At 41.0% G+C, this 16,822-nt stretch overlaps 3 protein-coding genes across 3 annotated transcripts; 1 reads left to right on the top strand and 2 right to left on the bottom strand.

Moving 5' to 3' along the window:
* Positions 1–206: 206 nt before the first annotated feature.
* On the bottom strand, positions 207–1,339 carry LOC108015986 (ectin). The gene is made up of 5 exons (XM_017082575.4): positions 1,183–1,339; positions 989–1,126; positions 708–928; positions 495–626; positions 207–444 (listed from the first exon to the last, which is right to left on the bottom strand). Exons 1-5 carry the CDS (start codon positions 1,228–1,230, stop codon positions 330–332), a joined length of 654 nt encoding a protein of 217 aa, XP_016938064.3. The 5' UTR covers positions 1,231–1,339; the 3' UTR covers positions 207–329.
* A 12,117-nt stretch (positions 1,340–13,456) lies between these two features.
* Positions 13,457–14,604, bottom strand: sunz (sungrazer). The gene is made up of 3 exons (XM_036819160.3): positions 14,133–14,604; positions 13,755–13,862; positions 13,457–13,701 (listed from the first exon to the last, which is right to left on the bottom strand). Exons 1-3 carry the CDS (start codon positions 14,484–14,486, stop codon positions 13,501–13,503), a joined length of 663 nt encoding a protein of 220 aa, XP_036675055.2. The 5' UTR covers positions 14,487–14,604; the 3' UTR covers positions 13,457–13,500.
* Positions 14,605–15,391: 787 nt separating this feature from the next.
* LOC108015987 (calaxin) lies at positions 15,392–16,407 on the top strand. Its single transcript, XM_065866760.2, has 3 exons — positions 15,392–15,910; positions 15,969–16,079; positions 16,136–16,407. Exons 1-3 carry the CDS (start codon positions 15,551–15,553, stop codon positions 16,337–16,339), a joined length of 675 nt encoding a protein of 224 aa, XP_065722832.1. The 5' UTR covers positions 15,392–15,550; the 3' UTR covers positions 16,340–16,407.
* Positions 16,408–16,822: the final 415 nt, after the last annotated feature.

Genomic DNA, 16,822 nt, shown 5'->3' with positions numbered 1-16,822 from the left:
TGCCAAAAACAAATTAAATATTATCGACTAACATAAAATGTCAAATATTTTGACGAGAGTTCTCATCGTTTTTATATAAACTATACGTTGTATTTATCTTTTTATCAATCTTTTTTTGGGTGCACATTTTCCGTGTATTATCCTTTCACATTTCTGGGTGCAGTTTATCGCACCAAAGAAAAACTAAGTCGATAAAAGCACGTCGATTTCCTCTTATATTAAACACATACTTTTATTTTTTGGTAAATAAATCAAGGTGATGAGATTGGTTTGGGAACCAGCATACTGGAATTTATTTTGCACAAAATTATTATTATGTTCAGTAGCAGTTATAGTGCGGAGTCAGAAAAAAGGGAAACATCATTGAGTGACATCGCCGTTGATAGAACAAAAAGGATCAACAACAAAATGACGTATAGATTACCCTGACGATTGGCACAACCACTGAAAATAATTATAATTAAAAAAGATAAACTTGTTTATGTAAACCATACGTTGTATCCCTATGTTTGTGCTTCTTCTTATGCTTCTTTTCCTTTTTCTTTATTTTACGCACATTGTCCGTGTATAATCCTGGAACATTTCCAGGTGGAGTATATCTGACCACAAGAACACCTTGCAAGGCACTGTAAATAAAAAATATTAAAATTAAAAACATGAATTAGTGGTACGCCCGGCTTCTGATATTCATTGATCAGGCTACTTACTTTATGTTAGCATCTCCATACCCCATAAATTGGGAAGATCTCCAAATCAGGGCTGTATACTCCTTAGCTCTGGGGTCTAGTACGTCAAATTTTCTTCCTTTATACCAATTGCGGACACACCGAGACAGTGCTCCCGCTCTAATTTCATATTTGCAGATGTTTTCGGTGTATTCCTTGTTAGTGGGGTCCGAATATGTAAAATTTCCCCATTTGGCTAGTTTCTGTGAAAAAACTCGTTAGGCAGTCAGGGTAGGGGTCCGAATGGTAGAACTGAATCATACGTTAGCATATTTTTGGCATCCGTCGCTGAGAGCCAAATCCAAAGCCAATGACTGCGATTCGTGGCGTTTTCTCCTCTTGTTTGTATCTCTCAAAACTATCCGTGCATTGTCCATGTTTATTGCATATATCGGGCTAACCTGGAATGGATTCTAAGCTCCGGAACTGTTACAGATTCTGTATTTTTATCAATTACCTCGCTCGCCGCCAAAAACATAAATATTGAAATTTTTATAAACATCATACTTGAATTTTTGGTGAGTCTCTTAGAGAGTCTCTTTACGAAAAGTTTCGATATCTAATAGTTTAACATTTTAGAGTAGTTCTGAAAGGTTTTTCAATGCTCAGTTGTACCATTTTTCTCAAAAATATCAATAATATGTTAATTTAATTGTTTGGATCTTAAACTAAAAATGGTTATACTTTTTCCAGAAATCCCAGTTTCAACAGGAAAATTCGAGTAAAGTGCATTCCTGTCGAACTAAATGTTTCGTCCACATGCACTTCGGAATGGCAGTTAGATGTGTGATTTCCATTGCAATCAATTCGAGTGTTTGTTTAATAAATCTGCTGCCCGAGTGTGTCGGCGGGGACACTTGTAAGGGCAGAAGAATACACAATTAATGAAATACTAGCATATAAATAAATATACATATATCATTCCCAATATTTGGCAGAGCTGAGGCAAGAGTAAACAGAAGAGCCGGCACAACTGCTCCATGTTGGATTCCCAATTGCATTAATCTTATTTCCGGAGTGGCTCAGGTCCGGCGAAAGATGAGCAAAACAAAAGATGCTTCTTGTGTGTACACACTCGCACATAAATGCAAAAACTAATATTATTACAACAAATAAATAGAGACCCTCGGCCAGTCCGACAGCAGCAGAAACATCGGCTGGGATTGTATTTCAGACTAGTTGGATATTTATACGTCCGTCTGCATCTGTGCCTTCGTGTGTAGGCAAACATTGTCTATCTATCGACATGAATTGATGACGGAGGCGAGTGTCGGATGCCATCGAAGACATTTCCGAGCGCAGGGAATCACGGCTAGTCACAGAAACATAAGTGATAAAAACTTTCTGCCCAACTTGGATCTCCCAGACGACATCGTGCATCAATATTTCGTTAAGTTGTTAGGACTTAACTGTTCTTTTTTTTCCCTGTGGCAAATACCAAACCCTTAGATTAAACTTCTCGCAAAAATAACTATAATTGAACACTGGTATGGCGGTTTTTGTATTACATTATTTATTGCTAAGGCATGTGGAAAACAAAATATACTTATAAGTATAAAGTTACTACCACTTTCAATGGATACCCTTTGGTAAATTGAATCATTTGGCCTAGCAAATACCAAAACAATTATAACTTTGGTGTTTTTTGACATATTAATTTCTTCTCTTGGGAATATCATTATTTGAATATTTCAAAACTTCGATCGATCGTTTTCGGTAAACATATACGGTAGTATATTGAAATGGAACATTATCTTAAAATTTCTATACTTAGTTTTTAGTTTTCTTAAAATCGAAAAGCTCTGTAGGTGCAATGATCTCACGGGAACTACCTGCAAGGGTATAGGAACTTCGGCTTGCCGAAGTTAGCTTCCTTTCTTGTTCAACATACATTGAGTGAGATTGAAAAGTATGCTTACCAATCATGATTAAGTTAACTAACTGAACGCATGGTCTAAAAGGTAGAAACTTTCCTGTATACTTTGAGGTATAAATAATAGTTCCATTAAACCATTCGATATGGCATAGTGATTTTCTTCTGCGCAGAATATCTACTTATGTTTGGCTTTGTTCGATGCGGAATTTCGCTGAACTCTGGCCAGAAAATGCCTTTGTCTGTTGGTCAGGCGTATCGCTGGTACGTATCCTATAGGGGGCCTCGAAACCGCGGCGATGGACCAACTTAACTGAACTCGACTCGGGGATGGTGCAGCCCATCCATCCTTCCACTGGTGCATCCAGGAATCTATCCATCCATCAGCGGCAGGGACAATGTTGCTTTTGTTGGTTGCGTCGGTTGCTGGTGGCACACGATCAGAATCAGACAGCGTTGACGTTTCAACTTTGCGCCAAACTAGGCGAATGGCAAAAAGGGCTTTGGCCCAAATATGGGCGAACGCAACCCCCCATAAATGCTGAAAAAGTTAAGCTCTCGGTTTTTGCGGGATTATTTGCGAGCGTTCAAAGGATGTCGTTAGTCCTTTGCGATTCGCAGGCGCAACTTTTGCGAAAGCCCCGCGCTCTCTCCTTCTGGTTTTTGTGGCCCCTCTGTGTGTGTCGCCTTTTTTGCTGTTCTGTTTATTGAAGTTGATAAATTGAATCAAAGGTTAACTTTGCGAAAAGTGTGAAGTATGATTAACAAGAAGGCGGGAAAAGCGGCTTAAAGCGCGCATTTAAATGGCTGCTAATTTGCCCGAGTTACCCGATGATATCCTTGCCGGGAAAATTGATTTAGTCGAACAGTAAACAAGACTCGAAAGAGCAGCCCGAATTCCCCAGATACATTGCACAGGATGATAAAATAGAAGTCCCTGTAATTGCAAAGAAAAACACGCTCTGTCTCTTTCACTGGAGCTGTCTGAAAGCTGTCGGAGCTGGCAACAACAGCCAGAAATTTATGGCCAACTGGAACTGGAACCAGGAGCCAAGAGCTGGGAGCTGGGAGCCGAGATCCTGGCACGCCCAATACACTTCAGCAAACATAAATTTATTTATGAGCATGTGTCCGCTCCCCGCCCCCCCACATCTCACAGGGAAGGAGGAGGGTCCTTCCGCCCAAGCTCACAAATTGTTTGAGGGTGAATTTTAATTATTCCTCATTGTTTTGATAGCAACGCATGCAGCGCCCTTCTCTTTCATCCAAGAATCGTGTAGCTATAGGGAACCGAAATGTTTATATAACAACGATACTTGGAACTTTGGTTTTTTAGGTGCTGTTCTAAAATATTAACTGTTAGTATTCTTTTTGGATTAGGAAAATCACCGTAGTGACTTGAAAATGTGTGTTAAAATAAATAATAATAAAAATGTCTCTCGACTCGACTTTTGCTGATAAGTGATCACAAACTTTTACACATAAGTTTTTACTAAAAAGTTTTCAGGAATAATTTCAAAACTAAAATTAGGTAATTTTAGTTCTATATAAATTCGAAGCTACATTATAAAACATTTAAAATTTTTTATGCCACTTTTTCTCCTTGTGTTCTGAATACATTTGTTATTCTTTTCGACTTTTACTCATTTAAAATGGTTTATAAATGACTTTAATTGTTAGCTAACTACAAACATAGCGAAAACGTATCCCAAAAATATTGCTTTTATATTCTAATCGGAGACCATTATATGTAGATAAGATCAATGGCCGCGGAGACCTGTTCTGCTTCATTGTACTCAAGAATTCGCCTCGATGTCCCAATCACAATTCAAGCGAAAGTCTTGACCTCTTTCAGCGCTTTGATTTTAATTATCACGCAGTTGCATTCGCCATCTGCGCTGTCTCCATGACTCCTGGCCTCTGACTCTTGACTCTCGACTCCTGACATCCGACTTCCGATTTCCGACACCCTGCTCCGGACCTTTCGTCCTGCTCCTTCGCGGCGCCAAAACTATGGGGCAAAAGGAATTTTAATATTGAAATTTGTTTGCGCGGCTTTGTTGTAGCTGTAGTTGCTGGCCCTGCCGCTGGATGCATTCTCGTTTTGTAATTAAGTGCAGACAGAAGTGGAAATCAGGTCACTCATACGCCCCATTGGCCGACGGTGTGACGCGGCGTTGTCCGTGAGAAAACTTAATTTTTCAAATGAATTTTTCCGTTTGCAGCAGCGGCGCAATGGCTTTTCAAATTATTACACTTGGCAGCGGGGAGAGAAGACCATTTTGTTTTTCCCGCTTCCAAGTCGGCGGCAGCAGCTGCAGGTAATGTTGAAGGGCCGAGATCTGGGGACAAGCGAAACTAATTAATTTGTGAACATCCCAGGTGGACCTAAGAATTCGTATATTTTTTTGTGCTGCAGCGGATGATATTGTTTTTCAGCTCCCTTTTACGTAAATATGCAAATCGCTGCGAGCAAACTTTTTCCGTGCAATTGAAATTGAGTTTTAAAGTTTCGAAATCCATTTTAATGCATTTCGCTCCACTCTTTTCCGCGCATGCAGTTCGCAAAAGCGGGTAAAAGCCGTGGAGCACAAGGTAACTACAAAATTCCAGATACAATTTTCCAACAGAATGTTGCCCTGCCAACGCGGCACGTGGAACGTGGCCAGATTATGCTGTATTATCACCTGTAAATCCTTATTGGCAATCAAAACTTTGCCAGTAGCGCTGCCCCCTGTCCACCTCCAGCTCTACCCACCAACCACCCTCCCCACCCGGCTGCTTTTTCTATTTTTCGTTAGTATTTGTATTTGCTACTTTCAATGGATTTCGTGAAATCTGCAAAATCTGTGCATGCAGGCAAACTTTTAATTTTATTGGAAAACTTGTTGAGTTTTTCGGTTCGGCATATTTTTATATTCTCTGCGAAAAAGTATGGGGTTGTACAAACATCTCTAAAATCATAAACGTTATTTTAGCAAAACTAAAAGAAATAATCAACTTTGATAAAATCGTTTTCATGTCAGCAAAAATTATATTTAAAATTTAGATGTAGTGGCTTTATACTTATATTAAGTGCAATAAGGATACACTGAGGAAACACTGTTTTATGATGCACACATTTTGTGAAATGGTTTGCAACAGTTCAACGGAACCGTTAGAAATATGATATTACGTAGGGTACTCATAAACATATTTTATAACAGGCAACCAAAATAAAAGTTTTATTGTTGGGACGTCTCACTTATATTATTTCTCTGCAGCCTTATAAGTTGATTTACAAATGTCAGATGCATTGACAAGATTTTCACAGTTACATTAGCAAGAACAAGATAGAATATTCTATTACCAAATTACCTTCTGCTCATAAACCTAATCAAAGTCAGATTTAAAGCAGAAAAAAGAAATAATATATTTTTTAGCTAACCAATTTATCCCAGACTGCCTATATAAGCATATATATTTTTAGCCAACCCATTTTTTGCCAGATAGCCTATAAAAGCTTCAAAAGTTCAGATCCGCCGGCTGTTCTGCAGTTGATGTCCCAAAGCAATTACGAGCGCATTATGCCGCTGACAGTGTGGATTTGAGAGGCGGTTAAATGCCGCTTCGAATTATTTTGGCAAGGCCTTAGTCGAACATCGCGTAACTGTTTTGAAGGCTGCAAAGCCCCAGTTTTATGTGTGGAAAATTGCACCTTGGCCCTCACCTACCAGCTAATCACGCAGCTGTCGGGGATGTGGACGGGGATCGGGGAAGGACGAGGCCAACGAGGATGACAGGATGGCAACCGCATCACACGGCACCGCAGCATATTTCCGTCACCGATTGCCTGCCGATTGCAACGATGGGTTGCCAGTTGCCTGGTTGCATCGCCATTAAACTGCAAATCCGCAGTCGAGCAATTCTCGCATGTAATGCTGATGTCGACATTTTACTGCTGCTGCTGTTGCTGCTGCAAGTGGCATTGCTGCTGCTGCTGCTGCTGCTGCTGATGCGGGCTCGTGTTTTGCCACAACAGCGCGCCAGTGCCAGGGCAGCGACACCTTCTGTGGCAACAAGGAAGCCGGAGCAGACATTTCACCCCACCCCAGTCCATTGGCACCCGGTTGCCCCTTCCCCTTCCCCAGCCCCATCCATCCCCATCCCCATCCCCCTGAAACTGCAGCACTTAAGCATTGCTGTTGCTCCTGCTGCTGCTGCTGCTGCGATCGGCAGCTGCTGCTGTTGTGGATTTTTGCATCGCCCTGCCAAGGGGCCAGCGGCAGGAAGAACAGGACTAAGGACACAGGACGACGGGTGAAGGGCAACTGCAGCAGCAGCAGCAACAGCCATAAAATCCTTTGCAATCAGTTGCATGCAACAAACACTTTGGTTCATGTTCCCACAGCGCCGGCCCCGGCTTTTGTGCACTGAACGTAATTATTCTGGTTCTTTTTCTTCAAGTTGACTAATTCAAAAGTTTAGAAGTTCCTCTGTTCAATGCTATTCAAAATTCAAACAATTTAAAATCATCATATTTTAGCCATGCGTCGAGCTATGTGGGTGTTAAAATATATATTATATTATATACTGTATTATATTTCCGTTAAAAAATCATTTTCTGTAAATACATACTCGGCTAAATTAAAATTTAATACAAATTTAAGCAACATAATTAAGGACAGAACTTAAAAACTACAAATTCTATCTTAGGCTTATCCAAAAACCAAAATTACAAGCTAGTGTATTAAATATATGGTTAAACTTTGGAGCATGGGGAATATTTATAATAAACAATATCGTATATAAAAATGTTTCCTTTCTTTTCTTTTTTAAAATAAGGCCGAAATGTGAAGATCTTGAAGATATATTGACCAACCAACTAGGTGCATTTATATTTTAATACCTATTATATTTAATTTTTCTCTTCAGTGCATCTGAGGCAAAGCTTACTGAAGCTTCTTCAATGCGAGGGAATCGAACCCGGGCTCAGCACACACTTGGACCCGTAGAAGAGGCCACATTTACGTTTGTCTATTTGGGATTTCTTATCGTTGTTGCTGGGCAGGACACAAACACACACAGAAGTACAAAACAATTTCCTAATGCCGAGAATTGGCTTTTGTGCAATTTACAGTTCTCGGGTACTTAAAAATAATTTGAAATCTGAAGTGTTGCTGCATTTCCGATAACTCCGAAATGCGAAATGAATGGCCACACATGAGGAGATGGGATACTAAAAGATATTACCATGTTGAAATGGTACAACAAAATTGTATTTGTTGCTGGGAGCAATGCCATCCTGAGGCATCTTGGGACTTTAGTCGCCTAAACGACACTTACTCTCCTGATTTTGCATTTGGACTTGGCCTCTGAGGCGAAGTTTCAATCGACTGGCATTGATTCCTTTAAAATTAATGAACTGTTGGGTAGCTGGAACATTAGCAGAGGCTGATTAGATTTCTGTATAGGAATATAGTGTATATCAATTAAATAAGTGAACAACCATTCTCTATGATGTTCCCAATCAAGGGATCTAAAATACATACAATATTTTACACGTGATATTTTAGCGTCGGCTAGAGCACTACTTGGTTTAATTTTTACTGCCAAAATACGCATAGAATTCAAAAAGTAAAGTAAGACTTTTAGTTTACTTATTTTAGTCCCATCAACTAACTAACTAAACTAATTTAGCAATAAGTGCTTTTCACATTGGCTATTTAAAGCCAAGCTTTTGGCCTAACCCGCGGCTATTATTGAAAGTTGAGCGAGCTGCCATTGGAGAGATTAAATTCACATGACATTTCATTCCCCACGTGGATTTGCCTGCGTAACGCAGTCGAGAGCTAAACTCCGGGCTAACAACTGTCGGGTGTCCTGTTGTCCCGGTGTCCTAGTGTCCTGGCGACGTGTGTAGCTGTCGCACGAAACTATCGAACGGAAAACAGAAAGCCATCAGCCTGATTTGTACCCCCAAAAAGGGCGGTGTGTACGACAAACATTCGGATATGGTATAAAAATCCGCTCGGCAACAAAAAACGAGTGAGACACCAGCGCGGGCAAACTTTTTGAATATTTAGCAAAAATGTCAGCGCACAAAAGCGAAGTAGAACAACTGACCGAATCCGAACACGGATCACAAAAAATAAATGCCAACCAATGTGGAGCACTGTAAGTGCCGCAGGGCCAGGGCTTGGACTTTATCCCTGCCGGGGTCTACGGGAAAATGTGGAAATATTTTTGGCACTGTCACAATATCCGGCATGCCACATGCACTTCACCATCGCCAGCCAACTGGAGTCGGTTGGTGGCTTGAGCCCTGGGAGTTTCCCTGAGAAAGGTGGCGGACTCTTCCAAGGATCTACTTTAAAGCAACTCAATTAACCGCGGGTAAAATGAATTGTTTGCGGGCAATTATTATTTGACAAGCGTTTTAATGATTCCAGCCACTTAGGGGCGTAATTAGAGCATCTTTGGCAGCAGACAACGAACATGGAGAAGCGCTTCGAATCAGTTGCAGTGGCAATTATAATTTCAATTTTACGATTTTTCAAGTACGAGTTTTCCGCAGCCAAAGTCGGTCTGCAGCTTTTCCTGCTTCCGGCAACCCCTGCACTTTCCTTCTTAGCCCTCTCTGTGGCACTCCCAATTGTCTGACTTTTGTTTATGCCAGTTGTGTGCTCCAAAGTGCTTAGTTTTAATTCCGTTCCGAAGACAAGGAAAACGAAACAGTGTATAGACAGCTGGGGGCAAGCTAATAGCAATTGTTTAGCCCCCAAAAATAAGAGTAAAGGGGTGGTTAACTACATAATCACTTTCTAATAAAAAGCACATATGTCAAACCATTAGATATTATACGGTCGATGGCACTGACAACTAGTTCCTTGCTTAGTCTTAGGTTTTAAAAACCTTATACTAACATCCTAAAAGATACATTTGTTGGAAATGTCATTAATTTAATTCCATTTTTAGCCTTTCGGCTTAAGGAAAATACATATTATTTTGACGACCACTGTACATATGCAGTCCCAGGTCGAGTTCAGTGCAGCACAGTCATTTGTGGAAGTTGGTCATACTTAATTGGAGCTTGTGTTGCTCCAAATGAGTTTTTCCTCTTCAGTGCCACGTGAGAGATTATGGAGAATATTTGTACAATACACAGTTCAGCACAACAATGGAGCAGCACTTTCTTAAAGACTCACCGCTCTATCATTAGCACAAAGGCCAGGATAATCAAACGACTTCACGTGCCTGAAATGGAATCCGTTTCCGATTTCCTTTCTCGCCCAAAAACCGATTGGATTTGATTTCTCCTTGCCGCCGTGTCAAACGTGTTGGGATCCCATCCCGTATTCACCCCCTAAACACATTGGAAAACATTTACATTTGCTCCGATTCGTGCTCGTTAACAAAAGATACATATGTATCTCGTAGATATTTGGCTTTTGTGCTCCGTGCGCGCAATGTGCTCGGGGTTTTTCTTATTCCCTGCCGCTTGGTTGGATTTAAATGCCGAATTTCCAATGCAGCACACATCATCCCGAGGACCAAGGACATGTGCTCACCTGTATATCTGTTTCTATCCCTGTATCTCCCGAGTGCGAGGGTGTAATCACTTGTACTTAATATGCAGATGATGACAATGTGACAATCAAACCGATTCCAAGTCGCCTGGCACTCCTGCCTCGGCATTCCGGTCTCTCACCCCCATATCGCCCGATGTTATGCGAATCGGATTATTATTATCATTGTTATCGTTATCGTAAAAAGCAAAGGCAGAATGCGCATTTTCCTCTTCCTTTTGAGGCGCAGATTCGCCCGAGGCATAAACGCATTAAACCTGCCCCTGGCGGCACTTTGAATCCTAAAAAGGCAATTTGTTTGCATTATGATTTTTATCTTTCTGCTCGAATTGTTTGTTTTCATATCAAATCGCTAATGCAAAATATAGCATAAAGCTAATTTTTAGAATTTTGAATGAAGAGCAGGCTTTTCCTATGTTCTACTTTATAAATAAATATTTTACAATTGGTTTTAAGTAATGTGAAAAGCAAGATGTCCTCAAATTTGATGGTAAGGAATACATTTACCTGCTTAGCTAAACTAATTTAAGGCATTTAAAAGAAATTATTTTACAATTGATTCCAAGTAATTTAAAATACAAGATGCTTTTTTTAAGATCCCCTTTTTGTCCTTAAGGGAATCATTTTCAAGCACTTACCTGAACTCCATAAATCGATTGTGTATGGAATATTGTGTCTGGAATTTTATACCGCATATAAAAAGCATAAATTGATGCCTTAATAGCGGCGGTTAATCATATTTGTATCCGCCAGAGCATTGTGATGGTAAAAAGTCGCTCATTTTTTTGGCGCCTCCTCCGCACACTGGTGGCGGTCATTTCATTTGGAAAATTCACATTTTCATCTGGCATGTGTTAATGCACTGGGCGTCGGCGGATGGAATGCAGCTGAGTTTGTGGTATAACTTCATAAAAATGCCAACTGGTTGCACTGCAAGATTTGCTGCAGGCAGGGAAAAAATGCGAAAAGGAAACCGAAGCGTTGCCAGTCAAAAGTGTGGCTGCGATAAATGGACTGACGAACGCGAAAGGATAACAGCAGGATACATCGTTCTGGAATACAAATGTGGGGAGCATGTTTGTTTTACCCAATTTGTTGCTGCCCTTTTGCGTTTTTCTTCTACGGCATTGTTTTTTCGCTGAGAACACACTCCAGGCACAAAACCAATGGAAAAGCGAGGAGGGTGCGGTGTGGTCCTCGACATTTTAACTGAAATGCAACAGGAGGCCGCGTGTTAATGCTGAAAAAAGGACAACAACCCAAGGACCCTTTTGCAGCAAAGTGGCAAAGTCGTGACGAACTCTGAACTCCAGCGAACAAGTAAAATAAAATAACTGAAAAAGGAGTGGGGCAGCTGCCAGCTGGATGTCGCGGTCACTTTTCATGCTTTCTGCTGAGCCTTTTCAGATCCCTTTTTCATTATCCCGGGCCGGGCTTGTGCGGGATTTTCTGGGGCGGGCCAGCAACAAATGTCTGGGGTGAAAGTCACGCGCTGAATTTAATGCCCAGCCAATGCCCCCGAAAACGAGGCGTGTCAATGACTCTGGGTCACCAAATTGTTGTCGCAGGCAATCCGATTTCTGGCATCTCGCTGATTGCCCCACACAACTTGATGGCCAACTTTCAGTTCTGCGCTTTCGATTTCGATGTTAACCATACGCCCCGTCGCACGCACAGCAATTGATGGATGGATAGAAATCTGTGGCGGGCCCAATGCCAAAGCAAGGCAACAGCAGGGTAAAACTTCCCGAGTGTCTCGTGCTGGAAATGTTCTTAAACATTTCACCCAACTGTCGGAGAACTGCCACAAAATTCCAGCTGACAAGAAGTGCTTCTGCCGAGAACAAGGCCTTGGAATATCAGATTCCTAATGTCGTTTTACTTACCGTAGTCCATGCAACGTAAAATATTGTGTAATTTTGCAAATATTCAAAATAAAAACAAGGAAGAACGCTATAGTCGAGTACCTCGACTATCAGATACCCGTTACTCAAAGGGAAATGGAGATATGCAAGCAGCAAAGCGAAATTAAAATGCGCCACCTACCGGCGGTAGACAGATTTAAGCGTTATGGGCGTTAGAGTGGGCGTGGCAAAATTATTTTTGGATCAATCGATAGGTATTGACGACACCAATACATTTCAGTTAAAATTTTTTATCTAGCATGCAAATTGTGGGCGTCACAGGTTTTCGCGGTTTGTGGGCGTTTAAGTGGGCGTGGCAAACTTTTTTTTAGGTCAATCGATAGGTATTGATGAGAACAATACATTTCAGTTAAAATTTTCTATCTAGCATCAAAACTGTAGGAGTTACAGTTTTTGGCGGTTTGTGGGCGTTAGAGTGGGCGTGGCAGTCTACTGAAACAAACTTGCGCTGCGTAAGAAGCTCAGGAATCTGTACGCCAAATCTCAATAGCCTAGCTCTCATAGTTTCCGAGATCTCAGCGTTCATCCGGACGGACAGACAGACGGACAGACGGACAGACGGTCAGACGGACAGACGGACAGACGGACAGACGGACATGGCTAGATCGACTCGGCTAGTGATCCTGATCAAGAATATATATACTTTATGGGGTCGGAAACGCTTCCTTCTGCCTGTTACATACTTTCCGACGAATCTAGTATACCCTTTTACTCTACGAGTAACGGGTATAATAATTATATATTTAAAAATGATTCCGGGTTATTTAACACTTTGATAGCTTTGAAATCCAAGAGACTTTTAAAGAGTTTGGTTTACCCTGAGATATCTTTAATAGTAAAGAAGGACCTTTGGTATCTGCCACTTTTCTGTGGATTTCCTTGACAGGGAACATTTGTTTCATGTAAAACTAACATTTAACCAACAAATGTATGAAATCCGTTCCCTTTCATCTGCAACCTCCATAGACATAATTTTTGGGGGAACTTAATTAGAATTTTGCTGGCTCTGAGAGTTTCCTTGTTTCGCCTCCGGAGCCCGCATATGTTGCGCAAATTTAATTGCGCTACAAAGCCGCAAAATAGACAAACAAAAGTTCCCGCACCGCCTACACAACATTGAAATCCATTCGGAAGGAGTTGAACATGAACACAAGACTCAGATTTCGACAAAAAAAAAAGAAGCAAAACAGAAGCGCCCGCAGTGGCATTCGCAGTCTGCGGAGGCAATTTCAACTTTTCCCAGTGTGTACTTAATGGAAAATGACTTTATTGTAAGCCGGCTTGCAAGCCTCTAAGCGCCAATTTTCAACACTTGCGCTATTTTATGAAATCTGCTCTAAGCAGGTTGGGAATGTATAAAATTATGCAAAACACAACGACTTTTTGTCCACAAAGTAAAGCGTTTTCTTTTAATATTCATCTTCCGGCGGAAACATTGACTCAATGTTATGGCAGTATGCCACCAACGATCTGTCCTTGTCATCGGGAAATATTTTCCCCAAAAACTCGAGCAGACCAGGCTGGTTTTGGACAATCTCGGCATACTCTTCAAAGGCTATAACTCCATCCTTGTCCGTGTCGAATTTGGCGAACAAGAATTCGCACATGTCCTGTTCGGAAAAATAACTTAAGTTCAAGGTTATCACTTCATATTTACACTCACCGCTCGGAGCTCATTGACCTCATCATCGTCATCGCCGTAGAAGAATTTTTCAATGGCCAAGCCGACCACCTCACGATTCAGAACCACTGTACCAGCACTTGTATAAACCTATAGTTGATATGGGAATTTAGTAAATGGCTAGTCATCAGATAGTTGGGTTGAATGAAGCTTCAAGCGCTGTGAAATCAAAGTAGCGGAATCAAAAAAGATAGGTAATTCACGGCTTTTACCTATCTTTTTTGATTCCGCAAAGGCAAAATAAGTATTTAAAAAACAATTTTTTTTTAACTATCTTAGCTTTTAAGTATCCCAAAAAGCTTTAAAACTATATTCGATTATGTTTAATTAGAAAACTCCAATTATCGTAGCACTAGCCACCTCAAATGCAAACTTCATTCGCTCCTGCAGATTTCCGGTGAAGAACACGCAGAACAGTCGCATCCAGGCTTCTGGAGAAACTGAACGACCGTCCTGCGTGATATTCATCAGAACGCGGTCGATGATGGTTGTGTCGAAGATCCCAAAGCTGACTAGGAACAGATTGTAGAGCTGGTTGGTGGTCATCATGCGGGATCCGTTGTTGAGGGCGTATTTGTAGAACACGATCAGCAGGCTGACCACGTCGTTGGAAGAGAATTCCGTGGAGGCGGTGAAGCTCTTGATCAGGCTGTTATATAACGTAAGGAACTTGGTGTTGGCCATGTCATCCAGGGTGAGGTCGATGCGATTCATTGTGGTTTTTGTTTTGGTCTTTAATTAATAAACAATAACTATGTCTTTGTTTTTTTTTTATTTTTACTCAGTGTTGTTTAGTGGGGAGTGTGCTTTGGGTGTGTGATGAAAATGATTAACATGTGGGCCCCAGGCCTACTTAAAAGTGTGTGGGTTATGCAAGACAAATTGCAAATAGATTGGGTAAGCCGGAGCAGCAGCCCAAAGACTCGCAGGGAATGTAACGAGCGCAATTTAAAAGCAATAAAACAACGCCGCGACATAAAAAATACATCAGGCACGCTACATGGACTACATCTGTCCCCCATTTCGAATAAATATTTGAAGCAAACCCTGCCGAAACACACAAAGGCCGAGGCAAAAGCTGAAAGCTGTGCGCATGAGAAACGCGAATATAATAATCCAAACAAAAGCGCTGAGATGGATGTAAAGCCTTCCATGTGGAAATTCGGCGGAAATGGCTGTGTAGCCATTTTGTTTGGGGTAACAAATGTTCGGAATCTCCCTCCCTTTGTTGTGTAATTGTATGCCCCCGCCCGCCACACACTCACACGTGCCACGCCCTCGAAAATACCAAAGAAATGAGGAGGCGGCTGAACCGCTCGACACGGCATAATAACAATAAAATAAGAGGGAAGAGCCTTACAAAAATGAAGAAAGGGCGGCAAGGCTTCACGCTCCTTAATGTCTCCAAAGTTGACATCGCAAAGTGTTGGCGGATTTACAGGAGAGTTGGGCTGGATTTTGGTATAGAGTTTTGATTGATATATTCTTACCACGGTGTTTGGAAAAGACTTAAGGCATAAATTTGTTGAGTAAGACAAATTGTGCGGAAACAAAATTGGAAACATTTTAATTCCCATAAAAAGGCAACCATAAATGTTTTACACTTTATTAAAGCAGGCTAAGGCATCATATGCCATTGAACCTAAACAGATAAATCCAAAAAAACATTAGGACACGTCGAGCACCAACCAACATATAGAAACCGAAGATAACCAGAAGGTCATCAATAATTATACTTAAAGACTTTACATAAGCCACCTACAGAGAATACCTGAACCATGGAAAATCTGGACTCCACAATAAATACCACCGAGAACAGCCGCTTTTCCGCACTCTATGGCGGACTGATCAAGGAGATAGCTGCCAATTCGAAAATGTCGACCTTGGACATTACCTGTTTGCTGTGCGTCTACTACAAGTTCGTCAAGTTCAACGGACCGGGAGCCAGGCAGATGAAGAAGCACCAGTTCTACCAGATCTACCTGGTGCTCTTCAACGTGGCCAATGTCCAGGTCATAGAACGCAGCCTACTGGCCATCACGAAGGATACGAAGTTCGTCAGTCCCCAGGCCTGGGTTGATCTCTTCGAGCTCTATACAACAGAGGACCTTGAAAGGCGCATGCGTTTCGCCTTCGAAGTGAGTGTTATTATTATCAAACTTATTTAGGAACTATATAGGTTTTCCCTATTTTTAGGTATATGACACTAAGAACACCGGAGTTATCGATCGCGAGCAGGTGGGCGTGGCATGCGAGAAATTCTTTATTGAAGGCGACGACGAGGATGAACTTATTGAACTCAGGGCGGTGAGCATTTAAAGTCGTGATTTTAAACTAAAGAGTTACTAAAGCCTTGCTTTCAGGACATGACTGAGTTTATCATGAAGAAGTTTGATGTGGACAAGGATGGAGTCATTTCTTTTGAGGACTACTCCTCAGTAGTCTCCCAGCAGCCCGTTTTGGTTGAGTTCTTGGGTTGGCTCTTTCCGTCGAACGAAGAGAAGGATCTCATGGCTCATGTTATTAACATGGACTCCATGCTTAAATATTGTAATCCCGAGTTATAATATACTGGTTTTTCTTAAAAATATTCTAAATTTCTATATATATAAATAAATATAAATACTGATACTAAGGCTAACTTTAGTTTCTTAGTAACATTTTTATTGTTCGATTTGACTGTAACGTGAATTTATAGGAATTGACAAGTATAATTTCAATGCTACCATTAACTGAGGCTGCGCATGCCATCCAAGATTCTCAAATTTTCTAGCCTGTATGGTTCCCAAGACATCACCGTCTATATGGACAGACGGAAAAGGATAGATCGAAGCGGCTGGTAATCCTGATAAAAAATGCAACAACTTTTCGACAATCGCACATTTTGCATACATTTACTTACATTTTTAAGGGTTTCAGTACATTTAATTAAATAACAATTCCAATTCCTTTCCTAAAACGGCAAATGATTTATTGATTACTATTAGCAATAGTTACAATTGATTCTGTTATGATTGGCATCATTTATTTATATTTGTTTATAGATTTTA

This window comes from Drosophila suzukii, chromosome 3 (assembly GCF_043229965.1).
Source record: "Drosophila suzukii chromosome 3, CBGP_Dsuzu_IsoJpt1.0, whole genome shotgun sequence".
Taxonomy (NCBI): domain Eukaryota; kingdom Metazoa; phylum Arthropoda; class Insecta; order Diptera; family Drosophilidae; genus Drosophila; species Drosophila suzukii.
This window is presented reverse-complemented; position numbering and strand designations above follow the sequence as displayed.

Coding starts and splice junctions, on each gene's coding strand:
- LOC108015986 (XM_017082575.4), bottom strand. CDS start 1,230: ATGATGTTTATAAAAATTTCAATATTTATGTTTTTGGCGGCGAGCGAG. Junction 1,127..1,182: donor TGTTTTTGGCGGCGAGCGAG/GTAATTGATAAA, acceptor AATCCATTCCAG/GTTAGCCCGATATATGCAAT. Junction 929..988: donor GATGCCAAAAATATGCTAAC/GTATGATTCAGT, acceptor GTTTTTTCACAG/AAACTAGCCAAATGGGGAAA.
- sunz (XM_036819160.3), bottom strand. CDS start 14,486: ATGAATCGCATCGACCTCACCCTGGATGACATGGCCAACACCAAGTTC. Junction 13,863..14,132: donor GAATGAAGTTTGCATTTGAG/GTGGCTAGTGCT, acceptor TATCAACTATAG/GTTTATACAAGTGCTGGTAC. Junction 13,702..13,754: donor AGGTCAATGAGCTCCGAGCG/GTGAGTGTAAAT, acceptor TTTTCCGAACAG/GACATGTGCGAATTCTTGTT.
- LOC108015987 (XM_065866760.2), top strand. CDS start 15,551: ATGGAAAATCTGGACTCCACAATAAATACCACCGAGAACAGCCGCTTT. Junction 15,911..15,968: donor GCATGCGTTTCGCCTTCGAA/GTGAGTGTTATT, acceptor CCCTATTTTTAG/GTATATGACACTAAGAACAC. Junction 16,080..16,135: donor AACTTATTGAACTCAGGGCG/GTGAGCATTTAA, acceptor CCTTGCTTTCAG/GACATGACTGAGTTTATCAT.